The sequence below is a fragment of the Oncorhynchus kisutch genome, linkage group LG5 (genome assembly GCF_002021735.2).
Source record: "Oncorhynchus kisutch isolate 150728-3 linkage group LG5, Okis_V2, whole genome shotgun sequence".
NCBI classification, from domain to species: Eukaryota; Metazoa; Chordata; class Actinopteri; order Salmoniformes; family Salmonidae; genus Oncorhynchus; species Oncorhynchus kisutch.
Genome location: NC_034178.2, coordinates 3,125,835 through 3,145,677, shown reverse-complemented (window position 1 = coordinate 3,145,677; position 19,843 = coordinate 3,125,835). Strand labels below are relative to the sequence as shown.

The window sequence follows — 19,843 nt, the reverse complement described above, 5'->3', positions numbered from 1 at the left end:
CAGGCCATTTTGCAGTCAGAGGGGACGCAGCCAGTGGTCAGGGATTAGTTGATGAGGGAAGTGAGGAATGGGAGAAGGTCTCCAGAGATGGTCTGAAGAAGGGGATGGGGTCGTCCGTAGAGAGGAAGGGGGAGTGAGGGATGGAGGGAGAAGAAGGTGAAAAATAGTTTCAGAGGGTTAGAGGCAGAAGCTTGAAATTTAGAGTGGTAGAAAGTGGCTTTAGCAGTGGATACAGAGGAAGAGAAGGTAGAGCGGCAGGAGTGAAAGGATGATAGGTCCTCCGGAAGTTTAGTTTTCCTACATTTTTGCTAAGCTGGCTGCAGTCAAGTTCTGTAAGCTCGCAATGAGTCACTCAGCCACGGAGCAGGAGGGCAGGGCCAACACGGTCGGGAGGAAAGGGGACAGTGAGTCATAGGATGTGGAAAGGGAGGAGAGTGGGGTCGAAGAGGCAGAATCAGGGGGGAGAAGGATTTAGCAGAAGGGAGAGATGATAGGGTAGAAGAGCAGAGAGTGACCATCTGGGTAGGGGCTGAGTGGTTAGGTTTGGAGAACATACTGTTTTCATATCCCAAAAGAAAGAAATTCTCACTACAATACATTTTAATAGAAAGTTAGTAAAAATAGATAAGATCTTGCTACCATGGAAAGGAAAATACCTGCCTATTTGTGGAAAAGTCCCGTGATTAACTCTTTAGTCCAGTTTTTCCCAGTTTACTTATGGCCTTGCCTACACCTAGTGACTTGTTTAAATTATATGAGCAAAAAATATTCACATTTTATTTGGAACGATAAACCAGACGAAATTAAACGGGCCGATTTAAATAATGAATATGAACTCGGAGGGCAGAAATGATTCAATATTAAAGCATTCGACCTCTCACTAAAGGCTTCAGTCATACAAAGTTATACTTAAATCCGTACTGGTTCTCTAGCAGATTAGTAAGAATGTCTCACCCCATGTTCAAGAAGGGCCTTTTCCCCTTTATTCAGATTTCAACCTCTCACTTTCAGTTATTTAAAATGTAATTCTCCAAAATATGTCTATTTTTAAAACAAGCTGTAGAAAGTTGGTTGCATTTTCAGTTTAATCCACCAGAAAAGACAGAACAAATATTACAATAAATAACGGTTCAACTCAAATATAGTCATTTTTTACAACTGTATAATCTTTGTAAATGATATCATAGACAGGACTGGTGGAGTTGTCACACATGCATGGAAATGTCTGCTCTACCCAAAATTACAACCAACTAATTGCAGCATTAGTGCAAAAATGGAAGAGGCAAGTAGAAGGGGGAGAAAGAAACTTGCCTGTCGGCCCCCATTTAAAGACCAGAATTGGTTAACGAAAATTGTGATAAAGAAAAGAAGTATACCCGTTTCATTTAAGGACCAAAAAAATAACCGCTGTGTCATATTAAAAAATAGCCATATTGTACTGATACACAAAATGACGGCGTATTCAAGTGTTTTTCATTTTTAATTATTATACAAAATTCTTGCAACCAATAGAATGTTTTATTTATATATATTACAGTACCAGTCAAACATTTGGAGACCATTTTACTATTTTCTACATTGTAGAATAATAGTGAAGACATCAAAACTATGAATTAACACATATGGAATCATGTAGTAACCAAAAAAGTGGTAAACAAATCAAAATATGTTTGAGATTCTTCAAAGTAGCCATCCTTTGCCTTGATGACATCTTTCCACACTCTTGGCATTCTCTCAACCAGATTCATGAGGGAGTCACCTGGAATGCATTTCAATTAACAGGTGTACCTTGTTAAAAGTTAATTCGTGGAATGTCTTTCCTTCTTAATGCGTTTGAGCCAATCAGTTGTGTTGTGACAAGGTAGGGGTAGTATACAGAAGACAGCCCTATTTGGTAAAATACCAAGTCCATATTATGGCAAGAACTTGCTTGGACCAAGAAACACGAGCAACGGACATTAGACCGGTGGACATCCGTCCTTTGGTCTGGAAAATAGAAATCCAAACTTTCTGATGTTCAGAGATAGATGGGAGGGGTTGAGTGGAGTTGAAGGGCGGGACTAAAAATAACAAGATAACTCATGTCAAATATAGTGTCCGTAAAATGTGTATAGTTTCAGAACGTATGTGAAACAGCACAGTTGGAAAACATATGGCAAATAGAAATCAACATTGGATGGTGTTCAGAGATATATGGGAGGGGTTGAGGGTTGCTGAAGGAAGGGACTAAAAACAAACAAAAGATAACTATTGTAAAATATACTGTGTCCGTAAAATGTATATAGTGTATATATAAGATGGAAGTAGAAACCTAAGTAGTGTTGTCCATTAGTTTAGTTTACTCCAATTAGGGGAGGGATGGTAGGGTTAGGGGAAAATAATAAAATGTAAATATATATATAGATACAGTGCCTTGCGAAAGTATTCGGCCCCCAACATTGGATCATTCAGAGATCCTCACTGAACTTCTGGAGAGAGTTTGCTGCACTGAAAGTAAAGGGGCTGAATAATTTTGCACACCAAATTTTTCCGTTTTTGATTTGTTAAAAAAGTTTGAAATATCCAATAAATGTCGTTCCACTTCATGATCGTGTCCCACTTGTTGTTGATTCTTCACAAAAAAATACAGTTTTATATCTTTATGTTTGAAGCCTGAAATGTGGCAAAAGGTCGCAAAGTTCAAGGGGGCCGAATACTTTCGCAAGGCACTGTATATCTATATCTATATATATGGGGGAAATGATGCAGACAATTACATTGAAAGCCACAATCTGTCTGCAATATTAAAGCTGATCTATATTTGCTGCATTATATAGTCAACAAAGACATAATAGGCTACTTCAATATTCTAACATGCAGACAGAAGTACAGATAGTGGCCCAAATATCCTGTATGTCATTGTTAAACAATTGAATATGAACTCCTGTTGTTTAGGAATCCAAGTGTGTGCTCTGCTAGACACAGCTGTGACAACTTCCTGAAGCCAGCAGTGCAGGAGTTTGATTAGGCTGAACCGAGGTGCACCGGACTATGGCCTGTCATGTGACCAGGCAAAAGCGGTGAGGGAGGAGTGGCTCATGCCCGTGAGGCAGCCTGGTTTCAAAAAGGATGCAATCACTTTTCAGCCGGGCCAGCATGGTCAAATTCCCTCATTGTCCTGGCCAGTAGGTATCCCAAAAAAGTGAGAGCTAAAATGAGCTTACAAATCTGATACTGACTGATGTTTTATCACTCCTCTCACATAACTACATTTGTTTAGTTGTCAAATGCCAGAAAATAGAACATAAATAATTTACAAGTTGGATGTAACAAGAAATTCAAGTGAGTAATCATTTGTTGTTCTCACTTCAGGCTGAAGTTTTTGTGTGAGTGCTCATATGAGACTTCAAGCTTCCTTTATAACCAAAGCATTTGCCACATTCTTTGCACTGGTAAGGTTTCTCCCCGGAGTGAACACGCTGATGAAGTCTTAAATAGCTTAATGCCATGTAACCTTTCTTGCATACAGGACAATTATATGGTCTCTCCCCTGTGTGAACTCTCATATGCAATATCAATTCCATCTTCTGGTTGAAGGATTTGTCACAGTCTTTGCACTGATAAGGTTTCTCCCCTGTGTGTATCCTTGAATGGATGGTTAAGCTTCCTTTCTGGTTAAACATTTTGCCACATTGTTTGCACTGATATGGATTATCTCCTGTGTGTACCCTAGTATGTCTGTCCAAGTCACCTTTCTGGATGAAGCTTTTGTCACATTGTTTGCACAGATAGGATTTCTCTCCTGTGTGTATCTTTGAATGGATGGTCAAGTGTCCCTTACGTGTGAAGCTTTTGTCACATTGTTGACACCGATATGGTTTCTCCACTGCAGCAGAGCAGTCTGGATGAACTGAAAGGGGCTGATCACTTGTTGGTTCTGGTACTATGTAGCCCTCTCCATCAGCTTCTGTTTTGATCTCTTCAGTTATGATGATAGGTAGAATACACCTCTCTCCGTCATCCACAGTTTGGTTTTGGTAAAGATGTGAGGGCTGAGGTGAGTCCTCCTGACTGAGTCTGAACTCCTGTTGTTCCTCTTTAATCTGTGTGGGTTCTGGGTCATCCTGCCCCAGATTGGGGCTCCACTCCTGCTTACAATTAAGTTCCTCAGGGTGAACGGCAGGAGGCAGCACCTGGAAGTCTGGAGGGAAACAATATATCTTAAACAGGTGCACTATGCAGAAATCGCTCAGTCATTTCCTGGTTGCTAAAATTCTAATAGTTTTCCTTATTTCAGTTTGTGACAAAACAAGCAAGCATAGCGAATCATTGTACCATCTAAACTGCTGTGAAATATATTTTCCATAACCAAAAATATTGTATTGTCAGCTGGTGTAAAAAACTGAAAGTAAAAAACTAAACTTAAGAATGGGAAGCAGAGAATTAACACATATAGAACATATCTACCACTTCTTAGACTTGCTTTCAATGAGAATGACAGATCTATAACTACATTTCTATGTGAATTTGGTCAGTTGGCCAAAAAATGACATATTCCAGCTTTAATAAAGTATCAGATATGTTGTTTGGAAGCCCTCTCTGTGCTCAAAAATAAGACGGTTTTGTTGACTAGTCTACACTAAACAGCACAGAAAAGACTATAAGGGCACTCCTGATCTGCAAAAAATGTATTTTATTTCAGAATTAGTTAAAAATTAGTTTAAGTTCAGTGTTAAGGTTAATGGTTTGGTTAAGGTAAGAGTCGGTTTTAGATTTTGGTTTTGTCGTTTACGGGTCAGGAATGTCCTTAGAGCCGCTCCCTCAGCACGTGATTTATACAAAGCAATGTTGGTGAACCAGAGTTTCGTTCGAGGGTGCTTATAGCCAGAGAGGAAGCCACAAAGTCAAAATTGGCTAAGATGTGCTTTTTGATATTTTTTTATTTAACCTTTCTTAAGATTAGGCATAAAGTTAGCAGTGTGGTTAAGTTTAAAATCACATTTTATGAAGATACATGTTAGAAATAGGAGGGATTTATGACTTTGTGGCTGTGGTATCTAGTGACGACCGAGGATGGGAGAGGCTATACAGACAAGCCTGGTGCCCAAAATTGATGACGTATGTCGTGCAGAGAGTTGAGTGGGGATGAACGGATTCGGTTCAGTCAGTCGTCGTCCTCAGCTAGCTAGTTCTATTTTGTAACGGGTCACCAAACAACCTATGCGAAATCACGTGATGTGATTGAGATGCTTGATATCAAAGATGTTTACAGTCACGCCACATCCTTACTGTACCCACGTAACCTGTCGAGAATTGTAAACTTGTTTGCCGAAGTTGGGACTTCATTCCATTGTTGATTTTTTTTTTTTATGTCGCAGTTGTACATTTTCGGTGAAAATCACTACAATAAATGTGCTTTAGCTGTCACTCTGGCCTGATATTGGCAATTGGCTAGACTATCTAGCTACGTCCCTCTCCCTACTGCAGGACAGCAGTGCTCGGCAATCAAGAGTGAAGGACAGACTGCACACATCGACAACAGTCACCCTCGAAGACTCAAGAACTGCTGCTGTCACACCTCCTTCCGCCCCTCCCCATCACTCATTCAGTAACAGCCCCCCTCACTGCCTGATAGTCAGCAGCAACCGGTCACAGTAAAATGTATATATATATATTTATTTTTTTAAGAAATGCGATGGTGACCGCAGTGCAGAGTAGGCCAAAAGTGGGCAAAAAACCTGCAGCCCAAGAACAATTCACCCGCAACATCGTTTTCCAAGTAGCCCAAATTTCGGGGAATACCACGGGCATGGCAACCCTGCTCATGTGACACGTTGTGATATGTTTAAAGGAAGAGGCTATAGAACACGCCTGGTTCCCAAATTGATGACGTATGTCGCGCAGTTGAGAGTCGAGTGGAGACGAATGGATTCGGTTCAGTCAGTCATCCTGGTGATACTAGTTTATGCTGGCTAGTTGTCACAGCAGCATTGCGCTAGTTTAAACGTGTAAAAGACAGTGATGCTTATTTCGATGGGCGAGGGAGAAATAACTTGTGGTATTGGTCACCATCTGGATATCACCCTGATATGCCAATTAGCTAACGTATCGACAAACTCGATCCATTGGAATACTGCGTTACTTGCGCTTGGAGGTAACGATGACAGCAGAGGTGTAGTCTACGGCGATACAGATATCACTTATTATTGAGATCTACATAGGGCATTGATGTGAATCACACTGCTGCTCTCTAATTTTAGATATCTGCGCCACATCTAAATGTGTATTTGAACCCAATAATGGTTGAATTCAATAAGTTTAAGCTGCCTATCAATCATCAGTTATTGTTTTTGAAACCAGTGGACAGCCAGTGAAAAATGTGCTCTTGCAACAGCTACATAGTGCAGATCCAAACCTATGGAATAAAAGTGGGGATTTTATTGCTCAATCTAATTCATGCTGGTAAAAATAATAATAATCCATAGGCCTACTGGACACATGCTCAAACTTGCACACTTTGGTAGACTTAAAGGGGCAATCTGTAAGTTGCTACATCCATTTTTGGACTTATAAATGATAAATATACAGTACCAGTCAAAAGTTTGGACACACCTCCTCATTCTATTTTTTAAAACTATTTTCTAAATTGTAGAATTATAGTGAAGATGTCAAAGCTATTAAATAACCCATATGGAATCATGTTGTAACCATCAGATGACCTGGCCTCCACAATCACCAGACCTGGTTTGGGATGAGTTGGAGCGCAGAGTGAAGGAAAGTGCTCAGCATATGTGGGAACTCCTTCAAGACTGTTGGAAAAGCATTCAAGGTGAAGCTGGTTGAGAGAATGCTAAGCGTATGCAAAGCTGTCATCAAGGCAAAGGGTGGCTACTTTGTCTAACACTTTTTTGGTTACTACATGATTCCATATGTTATTTCATAATTATGTCTTCACTATTATTCTACAACGTAGAAAATAAAAACCCTTGAATGAGTAGGTGTGTCCAAACTTTTTGACTGGTCCTGTATATATCTCAATTGATCAATTGATTCTTGAAGAATAGAACTTATAAATGCCTCATGAGCTTAGTTCAACTGTCACATTCCATGAGAACCCAAAATATAAGCTTGTTTTACTCCAATGTTTCTAAAACATTGTAAATGTAAACAAACACTGTAAAGGGGAACCACTACTTCTAGGTCTCAGAGCGAGTGACGTCACCGACTGAAACACTATTAGCCGCTAACTAGCTAGCCATTTCACATCGGTTACACATATTTCCAAGTCCTATTCTTGAAGATCAAGGTGTATAGCATTTATTGGAATGACTGGAATTCTGAAAGACTTTGGTTTTTAATGTAAAGATATAATTTAATCATATTATTATATATAGTAGAAAGTGAATGGTCAGAAGCCGACATAATCAACCCTATAAAGTCAAATTTAACATCCATATATGGCCAGCTATGTAAAATGTAACATTGTTTTATTCTGCAATAGATGTGGCTCAACAGTTAAATAAAGGTTAAATAAAGTAAACATACATTTTTGTCTTTTTATAATGCCTCTTAAGGGGAACGTGACAGAATGTAATCATATAACATTACTGAGTTTGGGTAATCCAAAAGTTAATTTACGGATTACATTTTGGAAAAGTAACTAATGGATTACATTTAGAAAGTAACCTACCCAACCCTGCTGGCACGTAAGGACACAACTGCCAGAAAATTGCCTAAAGTTCGTCCAAGTGTGTCTTGCGCAGAGATTGTGATCCTCTGTCCAACTTTCATCACTCAAACTCTTCTGTCGGATTTATGTATAGTTATACACATTCGCAAATGGGATTGATTTACAATCATAGCAGTCAAACGAGTTAAATCGACATCCGTTGATGGAAAATGATCTGGCGAGTTTAATAAGGGCGATTTGTCTTTCCTCTTGCGACATGATGTAATCGAGGAATTTTAACACGTTAGCTCGCAATAATTATTATTTTCATGGAAAACGCATTTAGATGCTTACGTCGTGACGCGAATATTCCTTCTTAATTCGCTCGATAACGTTATGGAAAAGGGTTTACTGGATAAACGTGGCAAATCTTCTTTTACTGCAACCCCCCAAATTGGGCTAGTTTTCAGGCCTTGTGGCAGGTTGAGTAGTCATTGTCTAGAAATCTTAGCTAGACCTGGCAACCCTGCACACGAATGACTCCATGATAAAATAACGGTTAAAAAAATCGAAAATAAACATGAATCTAGTCAAATCTCGTTACAACAACAGAATGTTGTACGAACCTGCTCTGTGTAACTTTATTTCTGGTTTGCTAACCAAATCCAACAGCCTGCGTAAACGCTCGTTCTCCTCCGCTGAACGGCAGATTTCTTCCTGATACTCTGCTACCGTCTTCTCCACGGCTCCGAATATCTCCACAGCAGCCGCTGACAAACGCTCCGTGACAAACACATTCAACATCTGTAGTTTTGACATATTAGCAATGGTTATGAAAGTAGCTTTTCGCTTTATCAAAGAAATGTTGGTTGAAACCTCTATCTCTGATTCTGCTTAACGTTCTTCGTCTTCTTCTTCTTCGATGAGGTTTAACGGCGGTTGGCATCCAATAAATGTTGCATTACCGCCACCAACTAGACTGGGGTATAAATCCTTTATACTTTACATGAAAAAGGTAAAATACGGCACCATCTAACCCTACACTCATTACAACACCACCACCCTATTCCACTATTTAAACCTATGTAGTCCTACCTCAGGCCAACATCCTGGAAGGATAGGACATCTCGTTTAGCAGCTGGTAGCAACCTTTGGACTACAATGGACCAGTAGAGGCTCCTCAGAGGAGGAAGGGGAGGACCATCATCCTCAGTGAATTTGATAAAAATTAAAATAGTAAAACATTAAAAGTGATCATTTTTAGATAAAACTATACAAAATATATTCACGTCACCAAATAATGTATTAAAATACACTTGCATTGAAGGTCTACAGTAGCCTCAACAGTACTCTGTTGGGTATCACCATGGTGTAGCCGGAGGACATCTAGCTCCCGTCCTCCTCAGGGTACATTGACTTCAATACAAAACCGAGGAGGCTCATGGTTCAAGTTACAGCTAGCTAGCACTGCAGTACATAATATGTGGTGAGTAGTTCAGTCAAAGAGAGAGAAAGACAATAGTTGAACAGTTTTGAACAATTTAATTTCTTCCAAAATTAAGGAGAAGCAAGAGGGAGACTAATTTCCTTTGTTTGACTTGCTTAGCTAGCAAATGCAGCAAGCTAGTTTAGCCTACTCAAACAGAGCGATGTTATGTTAGCTAGCTGGCTATGACTATCCAACACAACACTGGAGCTCTTCCAAGTCATGGTTTTACTCATTTATTACCACTGGGCCCCACCGGTGTCAGTGCTAAACTGCTTACTGACTGTACACTGTAACATTACTGCATGATTGTAGCGAGTTTACTAACCTGGAGATGGGAGAACCTTCCAGAAGGACAACCATCTCTGCAGCACTCCACCAATCAGGCCTTTATGGTAGAGTGGCCAGACGGAAGCCACTCCTTAGTAAAAGGCACATGACAGCCCGCTTGGAGTTGGCCAAAAGGCACCTAAAGGACTCTTAGACCATGAGGAAACAAGATTCTCTGGTCTGATGAAGCCAAGATTGCACTGTTTGGCCTCGCACCATCCCTACAGTGAAGCATGGTGGTGGCAGCATTATGCTGTGGGGATGTTTTTCAGCAGCAGGGACTGGGACACTAGTCAGGATCGAGGGAAAGATGAATGGAGCAAAGTACAGAGAGATCCTTGATGAAAACCTGCTCCAGAGCACTCAGGACCTCAGACTGGGGCGAAGGTTCACCTTCCAACAGGACAACGACCCTAAGCACACAGCCAAGACAATGCAGGAGTGGCTTTGGGACAAGTCTCTGAATGTCCTTGAGTGGCCCAGCCAGAGCCCGGACTTGAACCCGATCGAACATCTCTGGAGAGACCTGAAAATAGCTGTGCGGCGACACTCCCCATCCAACCTGACAGAGCTTGAGAGGATCTGCATAGGAGAATGGGAGAAACTCCCCAAATACAGGTGTGCCAAGCTTGTAGCGTCATACCCAAGAAGACTCGACATTGTAATCACTGCCAAAAGGTAATTCAACTGAGTAACGGGTCTGAATCTTATATAAATGTGATATAAATATATATATTTTAACATTTGCAAAAACTTCTAAAAACCTGTTTTTGCTTTGTCATTATAGGGTATTCTGTGTAGATTGAGGGAAAGAAAAAAATGTAATACATTTTTAGAATAAGGCTGTAATGTAACGAAATGTGGAAAAAGTCAAGTGGTCTGAATACTTTCCAAATGCACTGTAAGACATAAAAAAGTAGCCTACACCTACAAGTGGATATCGAACAACTTGAACAGACTTTCCTCTGCACTGAATTTCCAGCTATTTTGCTATAACGCCGCATCTGACACAGAACAGGCATCGGATAAATTCATTCCCAACGATTTCACAAGTTATGGTATTTTTGCAGTATTGTGATCTTTGAATGTCCTTATGTATGAGTATGAGCTGTTTTCAGTGTCAATGAGGGTCCCAAGACAAGACACCAACATTGATTTGGCCTGTTTTTTTTTATTGCTTTCTAATCAAATCTAGTCCGGAGTATTTTTTCACATAAAACTTGCTTAATTCATTAGAACAAGTTTAAATAATCTGAATTTCTAAGCAGAACAATACTAGCATGAGAATCATACACTGAAGTCACACTCATTTGTCATTACCTCTGAAATCAATCAATAAAGGAATAAGGCACCAAACACTTGGTTTTTGAAAGCTGTATGTTTTATTTACTGTAATAAAGAGACATAACACTGTGTTGAAGAATAAATAGGAGGAAAAAGCAACACTTACCTGTAGGGAATCCTAATAAATACAGTTGGAATGAGGTAACACTGAAGAGCAATGTTTATGTTGTTGTTTTTAACCAGTTTTCTGGTCTCATATCTGCAGCATGTAGAGCGAGTGCACCTGGGGAACAGAGGGAGACAATGACATGATTAAAACCACCTCCACACCAGTCGACCTATCCCAACCCAGGAAAACCTCTACAGATAGAAATACATTGTATAGATTAGAACAGGGCAGCAGGTAGCCTACTGAGAGCGTTGGGCCAGTGACCACAAGGTTGCTGGTTTAAATCCCAGAGACTAGGTGAAAAATCTGTCAATGTGCTCTTGAGCAAGGCACTTAACCCGAATTCCTCCTGTAAGTTGCTCTGGATAAGAGTGTCTGCTAAATTACTTAAATGTGACATATGGTTGTCTGTCATTAGATGAGTAAATCATGTCAGCTCTTCTCATTAACTTCGATGTTGATCTGAAATGGTCAATGTTTCACCTCACTGAATACATCCTTGATGTTACACTAGGATGAAAACCAGCTGCCTTCAAGGAGCATAGTTGTGCACCCATGGGGTTGTTTCAACACCGGAACTCCATCCATAAAACAGGCCATCATTACTACTCGTTATACTGATATGTCAATTGGCTTATGATGAGTACTGATAGATGAGGTTCATTTACTAAGTAGTTCAGGGTTTCCCAAACTCGGTCCTGGGACCCCCTCTGGGTGCACGCTTTGTAGATGACAAACACATATCGATTGAGAAAACAATTGTGTGTGTATGTGTCAGACAGATGCAATAGGAAACTCCATGTGGTACATGCTTTAGTGAAACAGGACAAGTCAGACCGACCATTTAGAATGACCGACGGTGCTGCGGCCTTGAGATGTGCGAGATGGTCACCAGGTGATATCCACTTGAAGGACAAGCATCCTTCATTCATTGACTCCCTTATTAATTCATCCTTCATTCTACTAATACACAGTGGGTTCCACCAAGTGGATTAATAGTGTCATGTCACAGAGGACAATGAAACAACATTCATTCAGGATACTAATGACAGGTGTATGTTGTATGTTGTAAGGACTGTTGTGTTAAACGGAACAGATGGCCCTAAAGCAGTGTTTGTCAGTCCTGCTGCTAGGAAACCAACAGGCTTCAGAAATGCTGTTATTTCAGGTTCAACAGGCCTGAAATATTGAGATCTGACCAGGGACCCGATCGGGTTCTATATTTCAGAATTTTGACTCGGATCTGATATAATTGTCACGGTCTCAGGTACGTGCAATTGAAATTGATTTACCAACCGGAACCGTCCTCTTTAATGTGTGTGTGAGGTGATGACAACTACGCAAGCTTGTTATGTGTCAGCCAATCGCAACTCAATAAAAATGTATAGCTGAAACTGGGTCCGGCTGCTCACCTCACATGTGCCTTCTGATGTGGAGACGGAGAGAGCAAGTGGAAGGAGCCTTGGCCTAGGCTAGGGCAGTGACGAAATCTCATCAGCCAGTGATTGTCAAGCAAATAAGGTAATTGACCGTTAATTAACATGAACACATTTAGCATCTCCTGTTTTCAACATATAGCCTACAATTTTAAAAAGTCTAATAAATCCATGTAATATAGCCTACACCTTCACAATAAATCCATGTAACATAGCCTACACCTTCACAATGAATCCATTATTTATTTTAGACATGTCTAAAGAAGCATGATATGAAGAAAATGTCTATTTCATTAGAATAGTATACTCTGAGTTGTCCTTATGTTAGGTCTTGATGTGGCTATGCCAAATGGTTGTGGGCTACACTAGTTCCTTTAGCGGACAGGATTTGCTTATAATTCCGTGGCATTATTTCATCGTATTAAGAATTAAATTGAACAAAGTTGAACAAAATATATTTTCTCAATGATTTTAAGGGAGTGCGTTAACAAATAAATAGGTACTCCTTTATGCTCATTTTAGAGTTATTAATGTAACTTGTTCTACAAATGTTGGGCTATATGTTCTGCTTTTTAATACATTGTTAGGCTGCATGATGATTTGAAAAATCATATTGAAGATATGGAAAGAACTGTCCACATTTACTTTTCTTCAGCCAACAAGATGAGTAGGCCTAATGAACAGCAAAAGGAATAGCCTATTTCAATCTACTATCCCCCATAGTACAAAAGTTTACCTATTCTATTCAGTGCGAGAAATAAATATTCCAAACAGTCTGGGACAGTTGTGGGATGCGAGATCCCAAACGAATAAAACCACTAGCACCAAAAATTTTTTTTTAATGCAATGTGGCTGACGCAACAGATCAAAACTTCAGCTTTAAATGTTGACTACATATTAGGCTATTTCTTCACATTATACACGCAGCAATGAGCACACAGCAGTAGGCTATACGCGTGAATGTTCCATTAGCGGAAAACACCATTATCAAAAGTGACCGCGAATGCAGTTATGCATGTAATGCTTTTATTATAAAAGGTGCATTTTTATGGTGAAAATGATCTTCCCCAAACTTGAAACTCACGTGCTGTTTATGTATGCCAGTTAGGCTCAACACCCTTTATAAAGCGGATTAATGTGCTTCATTTTAAGAAGTTATTTGGCCACTTTAGTTGTGATACAAACCTTATTAAAACATATAGGCCTAAGGGCTATAAAATATGCTGGGCATAATTCACAAATAATAGTATATAATTCACAAGTGATAAGCTAATATCGTCACCCATCAGACTATTCTTGATTTATTCGTCTTTACATATACTAAATAATGTGAAATTTGTTTTGATTTAGAATGGACCATTATCATGCATGTGTATTGAAACAGGGGCAGCAGGAAAAATGTCATCTATGTACTTAAATAGCAAATGGAGGAATCTTTTCCCTGTGGTCTATTTCATGCCAGCCAGGTGGGCTATACTCCTGTTGTAAATATAAGCAATGTGCTTAATACATGGAAAGTTGAGAAATCGGAGGTCTGTGGGGCGATGCACAATTGGCCTAGCGTCGTCCGGGTTAGGCCGGTAGGGATATCCTTGTCTAATCACGCACCAGCGACTCCTGTGGCGGGCCGGGCGCAGTGCACGCTAACTAAGGTCGCCAGGTACATGGTGTTTCCTCCGACACATTGGTGCGGCTGGCTTCCGGGTTGGATGCGCGCTGTGTTAAGAAGCAGCCTGGTTGGGTTGTGTTTCGGATGATTCATGACCTTAGTCTCTCCCGAGCCCGTACGGGATTTGTCGCGATGAGACAAGATAGTAACTACTAATAATTGGAAAAAGGGAGAAAAAGAAAAAAGAAAAAATAAGAAGAAAGTAGCACAACATGAGCTCTGTTTTATTAGATTTGAATACATTTGCATTGATGTCAGTGATTAGAGGGACAATTAGTGCGTTGAGTACCAGGCAGTTAGCAAGTTTGGTAGGCTACTAATGGCCATCAGCAGCAGCATCAGGGCTATTTTTTTACCCCCTTATTCTCCCTAATTATTTTGACTAAACGGTCATGTGGAATGACTGCCTTCATGACTCATAACCGCCGGTGTGGAGGTAATATGGTCACCGCAACAGCCCTAGCCCTACTATTGATTGCGAAGATGGATTTTCATTGACGTAAAATTTGAGGATTTTGATTTAATTTATTCGTATCTCCATTAGCGACAAAGTATAATATAGTGCAAATATTATTTTCATATTGATTATAGTTTGTTTTAGTATTGTATATTATTATTGCAAAAAGTGTTTTGTTTCTTTGTTGAGACATTTTTGTTGGCTAAATTAAGTTTGAACCGTTTTTTATTGTGTAGGCCTACAGAAGGGACCCGCCTTTGTTGGTAATTGCTGCAATATAAGCCTGTTCAAAACTTTTGTGAAGGTTTAAACCAGTTTTGTTTCTTTCTGTTGAGACATTTTTTGGGGCCAAATTACACTGAACAATATAAAACACAACACGCAACAATTCCAAAGACTTGAGTTACAGGTCATATGATGAAATCAAATCGAAATAAATTCATTAGGTCCTTATCTATTGATTTCACATGACTGGGAGTACAGATATGCATCTGTAGGTCACAGATACCTTATAAAAATTAAATAGGTAGGGGCGTGATTCAGAAAACCAGTCTGTATCTGGTGTGACCACAAGTTGCCTCATGCAGCGTGACATCTCCATTGCATAGAGTTGATCAGGTTGTTGATTGTGGCTGTGGAATGTTGTCCCACTCCTCTTCAATGGCTGTGCAAAGTTGCTGGTTATTGGCGGGAACTGGAACCTGCTGTCGTGCACGTTGATCTTGACTTCCAGAGCATCACACACTTGCTCAATGTGTGACACGTCTGGTAGATATGCAGGTCATTGAAGAACTGGGACATTTTCAGCTTCCAGGAATTGTGTACAGATCCTTGCGACATGGAGTGTGCATTATCATGCTGAAACATGAGGTGATTGAGGCGGATGAATGGCACGACAATGGGCCTCAGGATCTCGTCACGGTATCTCTGTGGATTCAAATTGCTATAGATAAAATGCAATTGTGTTCGTTGTCTGTAGCCTATGCCTGCCCATACCATAACCCCACCGCCACCATGGGTTACTCTGTTCACAAGTTGACATCAGCAAACCGCTCTCCCACACGACATCATGCAGTCTGCCATCTGTCCAGTACAGTTGAAACTGGGATTCATTCAGGAAGAGCACACTTTTCCAGCATGCCAGTGGCCATTGAAAGTGGAGGAAGTCAGAGACCTGGCCGGGTGATGCCAGAATAACTACCTATCCCTCAACGTGACTAAGGAGATTATTGTGGACTACAGGAAAAGGAGGACCGAGCACGTCCCCAATCTCATCGACGGGGCTGTAGTGGAGCAGGTTGAGCGCTTCAAGTTCCCTGGTGTCCACATCAACAACAAACTAGAACGGTCCAAACACACCAAGACAGTCGTGAAGAGGGCACGACGAAGCCTATTCCCCCTCAGGAAACTAAAAAGATTTGGCATGGGTCCTGAGATCCTCAATAGGTTCTACAGTAGCAACATCAAGGGCATCCTGGTTGCATCACTGCCTGGTACAGTTATTGCTCGGCCTCAGAGCCCTACAGAGGGTAGTGTGTTGTCGTGGAAATGTCCTTAATTACCAAATGATGAGAGAGCAAATCACACACCAGTCAGAGTTATGCTTAATCTTCACCTTTAATAATAATTAAGCTTTTGCAATAGCATTTTGACTTTCAACATTTCTGTATCTCTAATGAAAAGTTGAGTGGTCAACATAATGGCAACTGAGATCTTTTATAGCAAAGATCCACCCCCCTAGTCGACATGACAAAACACAGATAATAGGAACTTCACAAGGAAAGATTTTACTTGAGAGAGGAGTATCCCATCGCCAGACAGTATTTAGCTATAAATTGTCGTTCAGTTTGGTCTCCTAAACGAAGCTCTTATCTCGTTCTTGGTACAAAATAGTACCAAGACATAACCTCATCCAATGGTATATATCAATTGTCAATTTAGATACTCCCATCCCAAATACAACCCATCCTGGACAATCTCACGGAGAGGAGAGTGAGCCTCTAGGTCAAGATAAATAAGGGCAACCTCAGAGGGAACATAGAATGGTTCCAGACACTGCCATCCTCCTCTCCTCGATGGGAAAAGTAGAGAGTGACTGGAACACAGACATTGTGGAGCCAAGAGATAATTGGTTCCCCCTCAATCATCCCTTCACATGGTTTAAAAGATACGTTTACACATGACAAGCCTGACCTCTCCCCTCTGTGTGGCCCCAGTAACTGAACCCAGGACAGAGAAAGGATAACTGCAAATGGCCAACACTATAGTACAAAAAGATAACTTCTAAATGACAAGTATCTCACAAGCATATTATGAAAATAAAACATCTTATCTATGTTACCCAACTAATTCTGATTCATCCCCAATGTGTACGGCCCAGTACATAACTGGGACTAAGCTGCCTGCCATCCAGGACCTATACACCAGGCGGTGTCTGAGGAAGGCCCTAAAAATGGTAAAAGTCCCCAACCACCCCAGTCATAGACTGTTCTCTCTACTACCGCATGGCAAGCGGTACCGGAGTGCCAAGTCTAGGACAAAAAGGATTCTCAACAGTTTTTACCCCCAAGCCATAAGACTCCTGAACAGGTAATCAAATGGCTACCCGGACTATTTGCATTGTGTGACCCCCCCAACCCCCTTTTCGCTGCTGCTACTCTCTGTTTATCATATATGCATAGTCACTTTAACTATACATTCATGTACATACTACCTCAATTGGGCCGACCAACTAGTGCTCCCGCACATTGGCTAACCGGGCTATCTGCATTGTGCCCCACCCTTTTACGCTACTGCTACTCTCTGTTCATCATATATGCATAGTCACTTTAACCATATCTACAGTGCCTTGCGAAAGTATTGGGCCCCCTTGAACTTTGCGACCTTTTGCCACATTTCAGGCTTCAAACATAAAGATATAAAACTGTATTTTTTTGTGAAGAATCAACAAGTGGGACACAATCATGAAGTGGAACGACATTTATTGGATTTCAAACTTTTTTAACAAATCAAAAACTGAAAAATTGGGCGTGCAAAATTATTCAGCCCCCTTAAGTTAATACTTTGTAGCGCCACCTTTTGCTGCAATTACAGCTGTAAGTCGCTTGGGGTATGTCTCTATCAGTTTTGCACATCGAGAGACTGAAATTCTTCCCCATTCCTCCTTGCAAAACAGCTCGAGCTCAGTGAGGTTGGATGGAGAGCATATGTGAACAGCAGTTTTCAGTTCTTTCCACAGATTCTCGATTGGATTCAGGTCTGGACTTTGACTTGGCCATTCTAACACCTGGATATGTTTATTTTTGAACCATTCCATTGTAGATTTTGCTTTATGTTTTGGATCATTGTCTTGTTGGAAGACAAATCTCCGTCCCAGTCTCAGGTCTTTTGCAGACTCCATCAGGTTTTCTTCCAGAATGGTCCTGTATTTGGCTCCATCCATCTTCCCATCAATTTTAACCATCTTCCCTGTCCCTGCTGAAGAAAAGTAGGCCCAAACCATGATGCTGCCACCACCATGTTTGACAGTGGGGATGGTGTGTTCAGGGTGATGAGCGGTGTTGCTTTTACGCCAAACATAACGTTTTGCATTGTTGCCAAAAAGTTCAATTTTGGTTTCATCTGACCAGAGCACCTTCTTCCACATGTTTGGTGTGTCTCCCAGGTGGCTTGTGGCAAACTTTAAACAACACTTTTTATGGATATCTTTAAGAAATGGCTTTCTTCTTGCCACTCTTCCATAAAGGCCAGATTTGTGCAATATATGACTGATTGTTGTCCTATGGACAGTCTCCTACCTCAGCTGTAGATCTCTGCAGTTCATCCAGAGTGATCATGGGCCTCTTGGCTGCATCTCTGATCAGTCTTCTCCTTGTATGAGATGAAAGTTTAGAGGGACGGCCAGGTCTTGGTAGATTTGCAGTGGTCTGATACTCCTTCCATTTCAATATTAATCGCTTGCACATTGCTCCTTGGGATGTTTAAAGCTTGGGAAATCTTTTTGTATCCAAATCCGGCTTTAAACTTCTTCACAACAGTATCTCGGACCTGCCTGGTGTGTTCCTTGTTCTTCATGATGCTCTCTGCGCTTTTAACGGACCTCTGAGACTATCACAGTGCAGGTGCATTTATACGGAGACTTGATTACACACAGGTGGATTGTATTTATCATCATTAGTCATTTAGGTCAACATTGGATCATTCAGAGATCCTCACTGAACTTCTGGAGAGAGTTTGCTGCACTGAAAGTAAAGGGGCTGAATAATTTTGCACACCCAATTTTTCTGTTTTTGATTTGTTAAAAAAGTTTGAAATATCCAATAAATGTCGTTCCACTTCATGATTGTGTCCCACTTGTTGTTGATTCTTCACAAAAAAATACAGTTTTATATCTTTATGTTTGAAGCCTGAAATGTGGCAAAAGGTCGCAAAGTTCAAGGGGGCCGAATACTTTCGCAAGGCACTGTACATGTACCTATTACCTCAAATCAGCCTGACTACCCAGCGTCTGTATGTAGCCTCGCTACTGTATATAGCCTGTCTTTTTACGGTTTTATTTCTTTACCTATCAATTGTCCACCCAATACCTTTTTTTTAGCATTATTGGTTAGAGCCTGTAAGTAAGCATTTCACTGTTGTATTCAGCGCGCGTGACAAATAAGCTTTGATTTGATACGAGGCCGAACTGCAGTCAGGTCAAAACCCTGGTGAGGACGACGAGCATGCAGACAGTTTGTGTAGAAATTCTTCGGTTGTGCAAACCCACACTTTTATCAGCTATCCGGCTGGCTGGTCTCAGACGATCCTGCAGGTGAAGAAGCCGGATGTGGAGGTCCTGGGCTGGCGTGGTCACACATGGTCTGCTGTTGTGAGGCCGGTTGGACGTACTACCAAATTCTCTAAACATGGAGTCGGCTTATGGTAGAGAAATTAACATTAATTTCTCTGGCAACAGTTCTGGTGGACATTCCTGCAGTCAGCCTGACAGAAGACTACTAAAATCACAAATCATCTTGAAGGACATGCCACTAAATCTTCCCCCACTCCCTCGCAAACATGTGTAAGTGTGCTTATCACTCTACACATCCTCCCCACTTGCTCAATCATACAAATACACACAGTATAGTTCTGTATGCTACGTTATATTGTCAAAGTCAAAAGAGTTAAATAGAAAAGCATTGTTTAGAACAGACATGCTCTGTAATGTGTAATAGGGAACAGTGTCAGCTCTACCCAATACATTTCTATCAGCAACATTCTAAACACTGCAGCACCACAGAATAGACCTAGTCCAAAAATCTACATTTAATGTCTTAAGATATGAGTTTCTTTTGAATTTAAAAAAACTGGCCAGCTAACACAAAT

General features: G+C 40.7%; 1 protein-coding gene across 1 annotated transcript; it reads right to left on the bottom strand.

The window, feature by feature from the left end:
• Positions 1 to 2,699: 2,699 nt before the first annotated feature.
• LOC109890349 (zinc finger protein 239-like) lies at positions 2,700 to 8,793 on the bottom strand. Its single transcript, XM_020482323.2, has 2 exons — positions 8,275 to 8,793; positions 2,700 to 4,180 (listed from the first exon to the last, which is right to left on the bottom strand). The coding sequence occupies exons 1-2, from the start codon at positions 8,465 to 8,467 to the stop codon at positions 3,348 to 3,350; spliced, it is 1,026 nt and encodes a 341-aa protein (XP_020337912.2). The 5' UTR covers positions 8,468 to 8,793; the 3' UTR covers positions 2,700 to 3,347.
• Between the last annotated feature and the right edge of the window lie 11,050 nt (positions 8,794 to 19,843).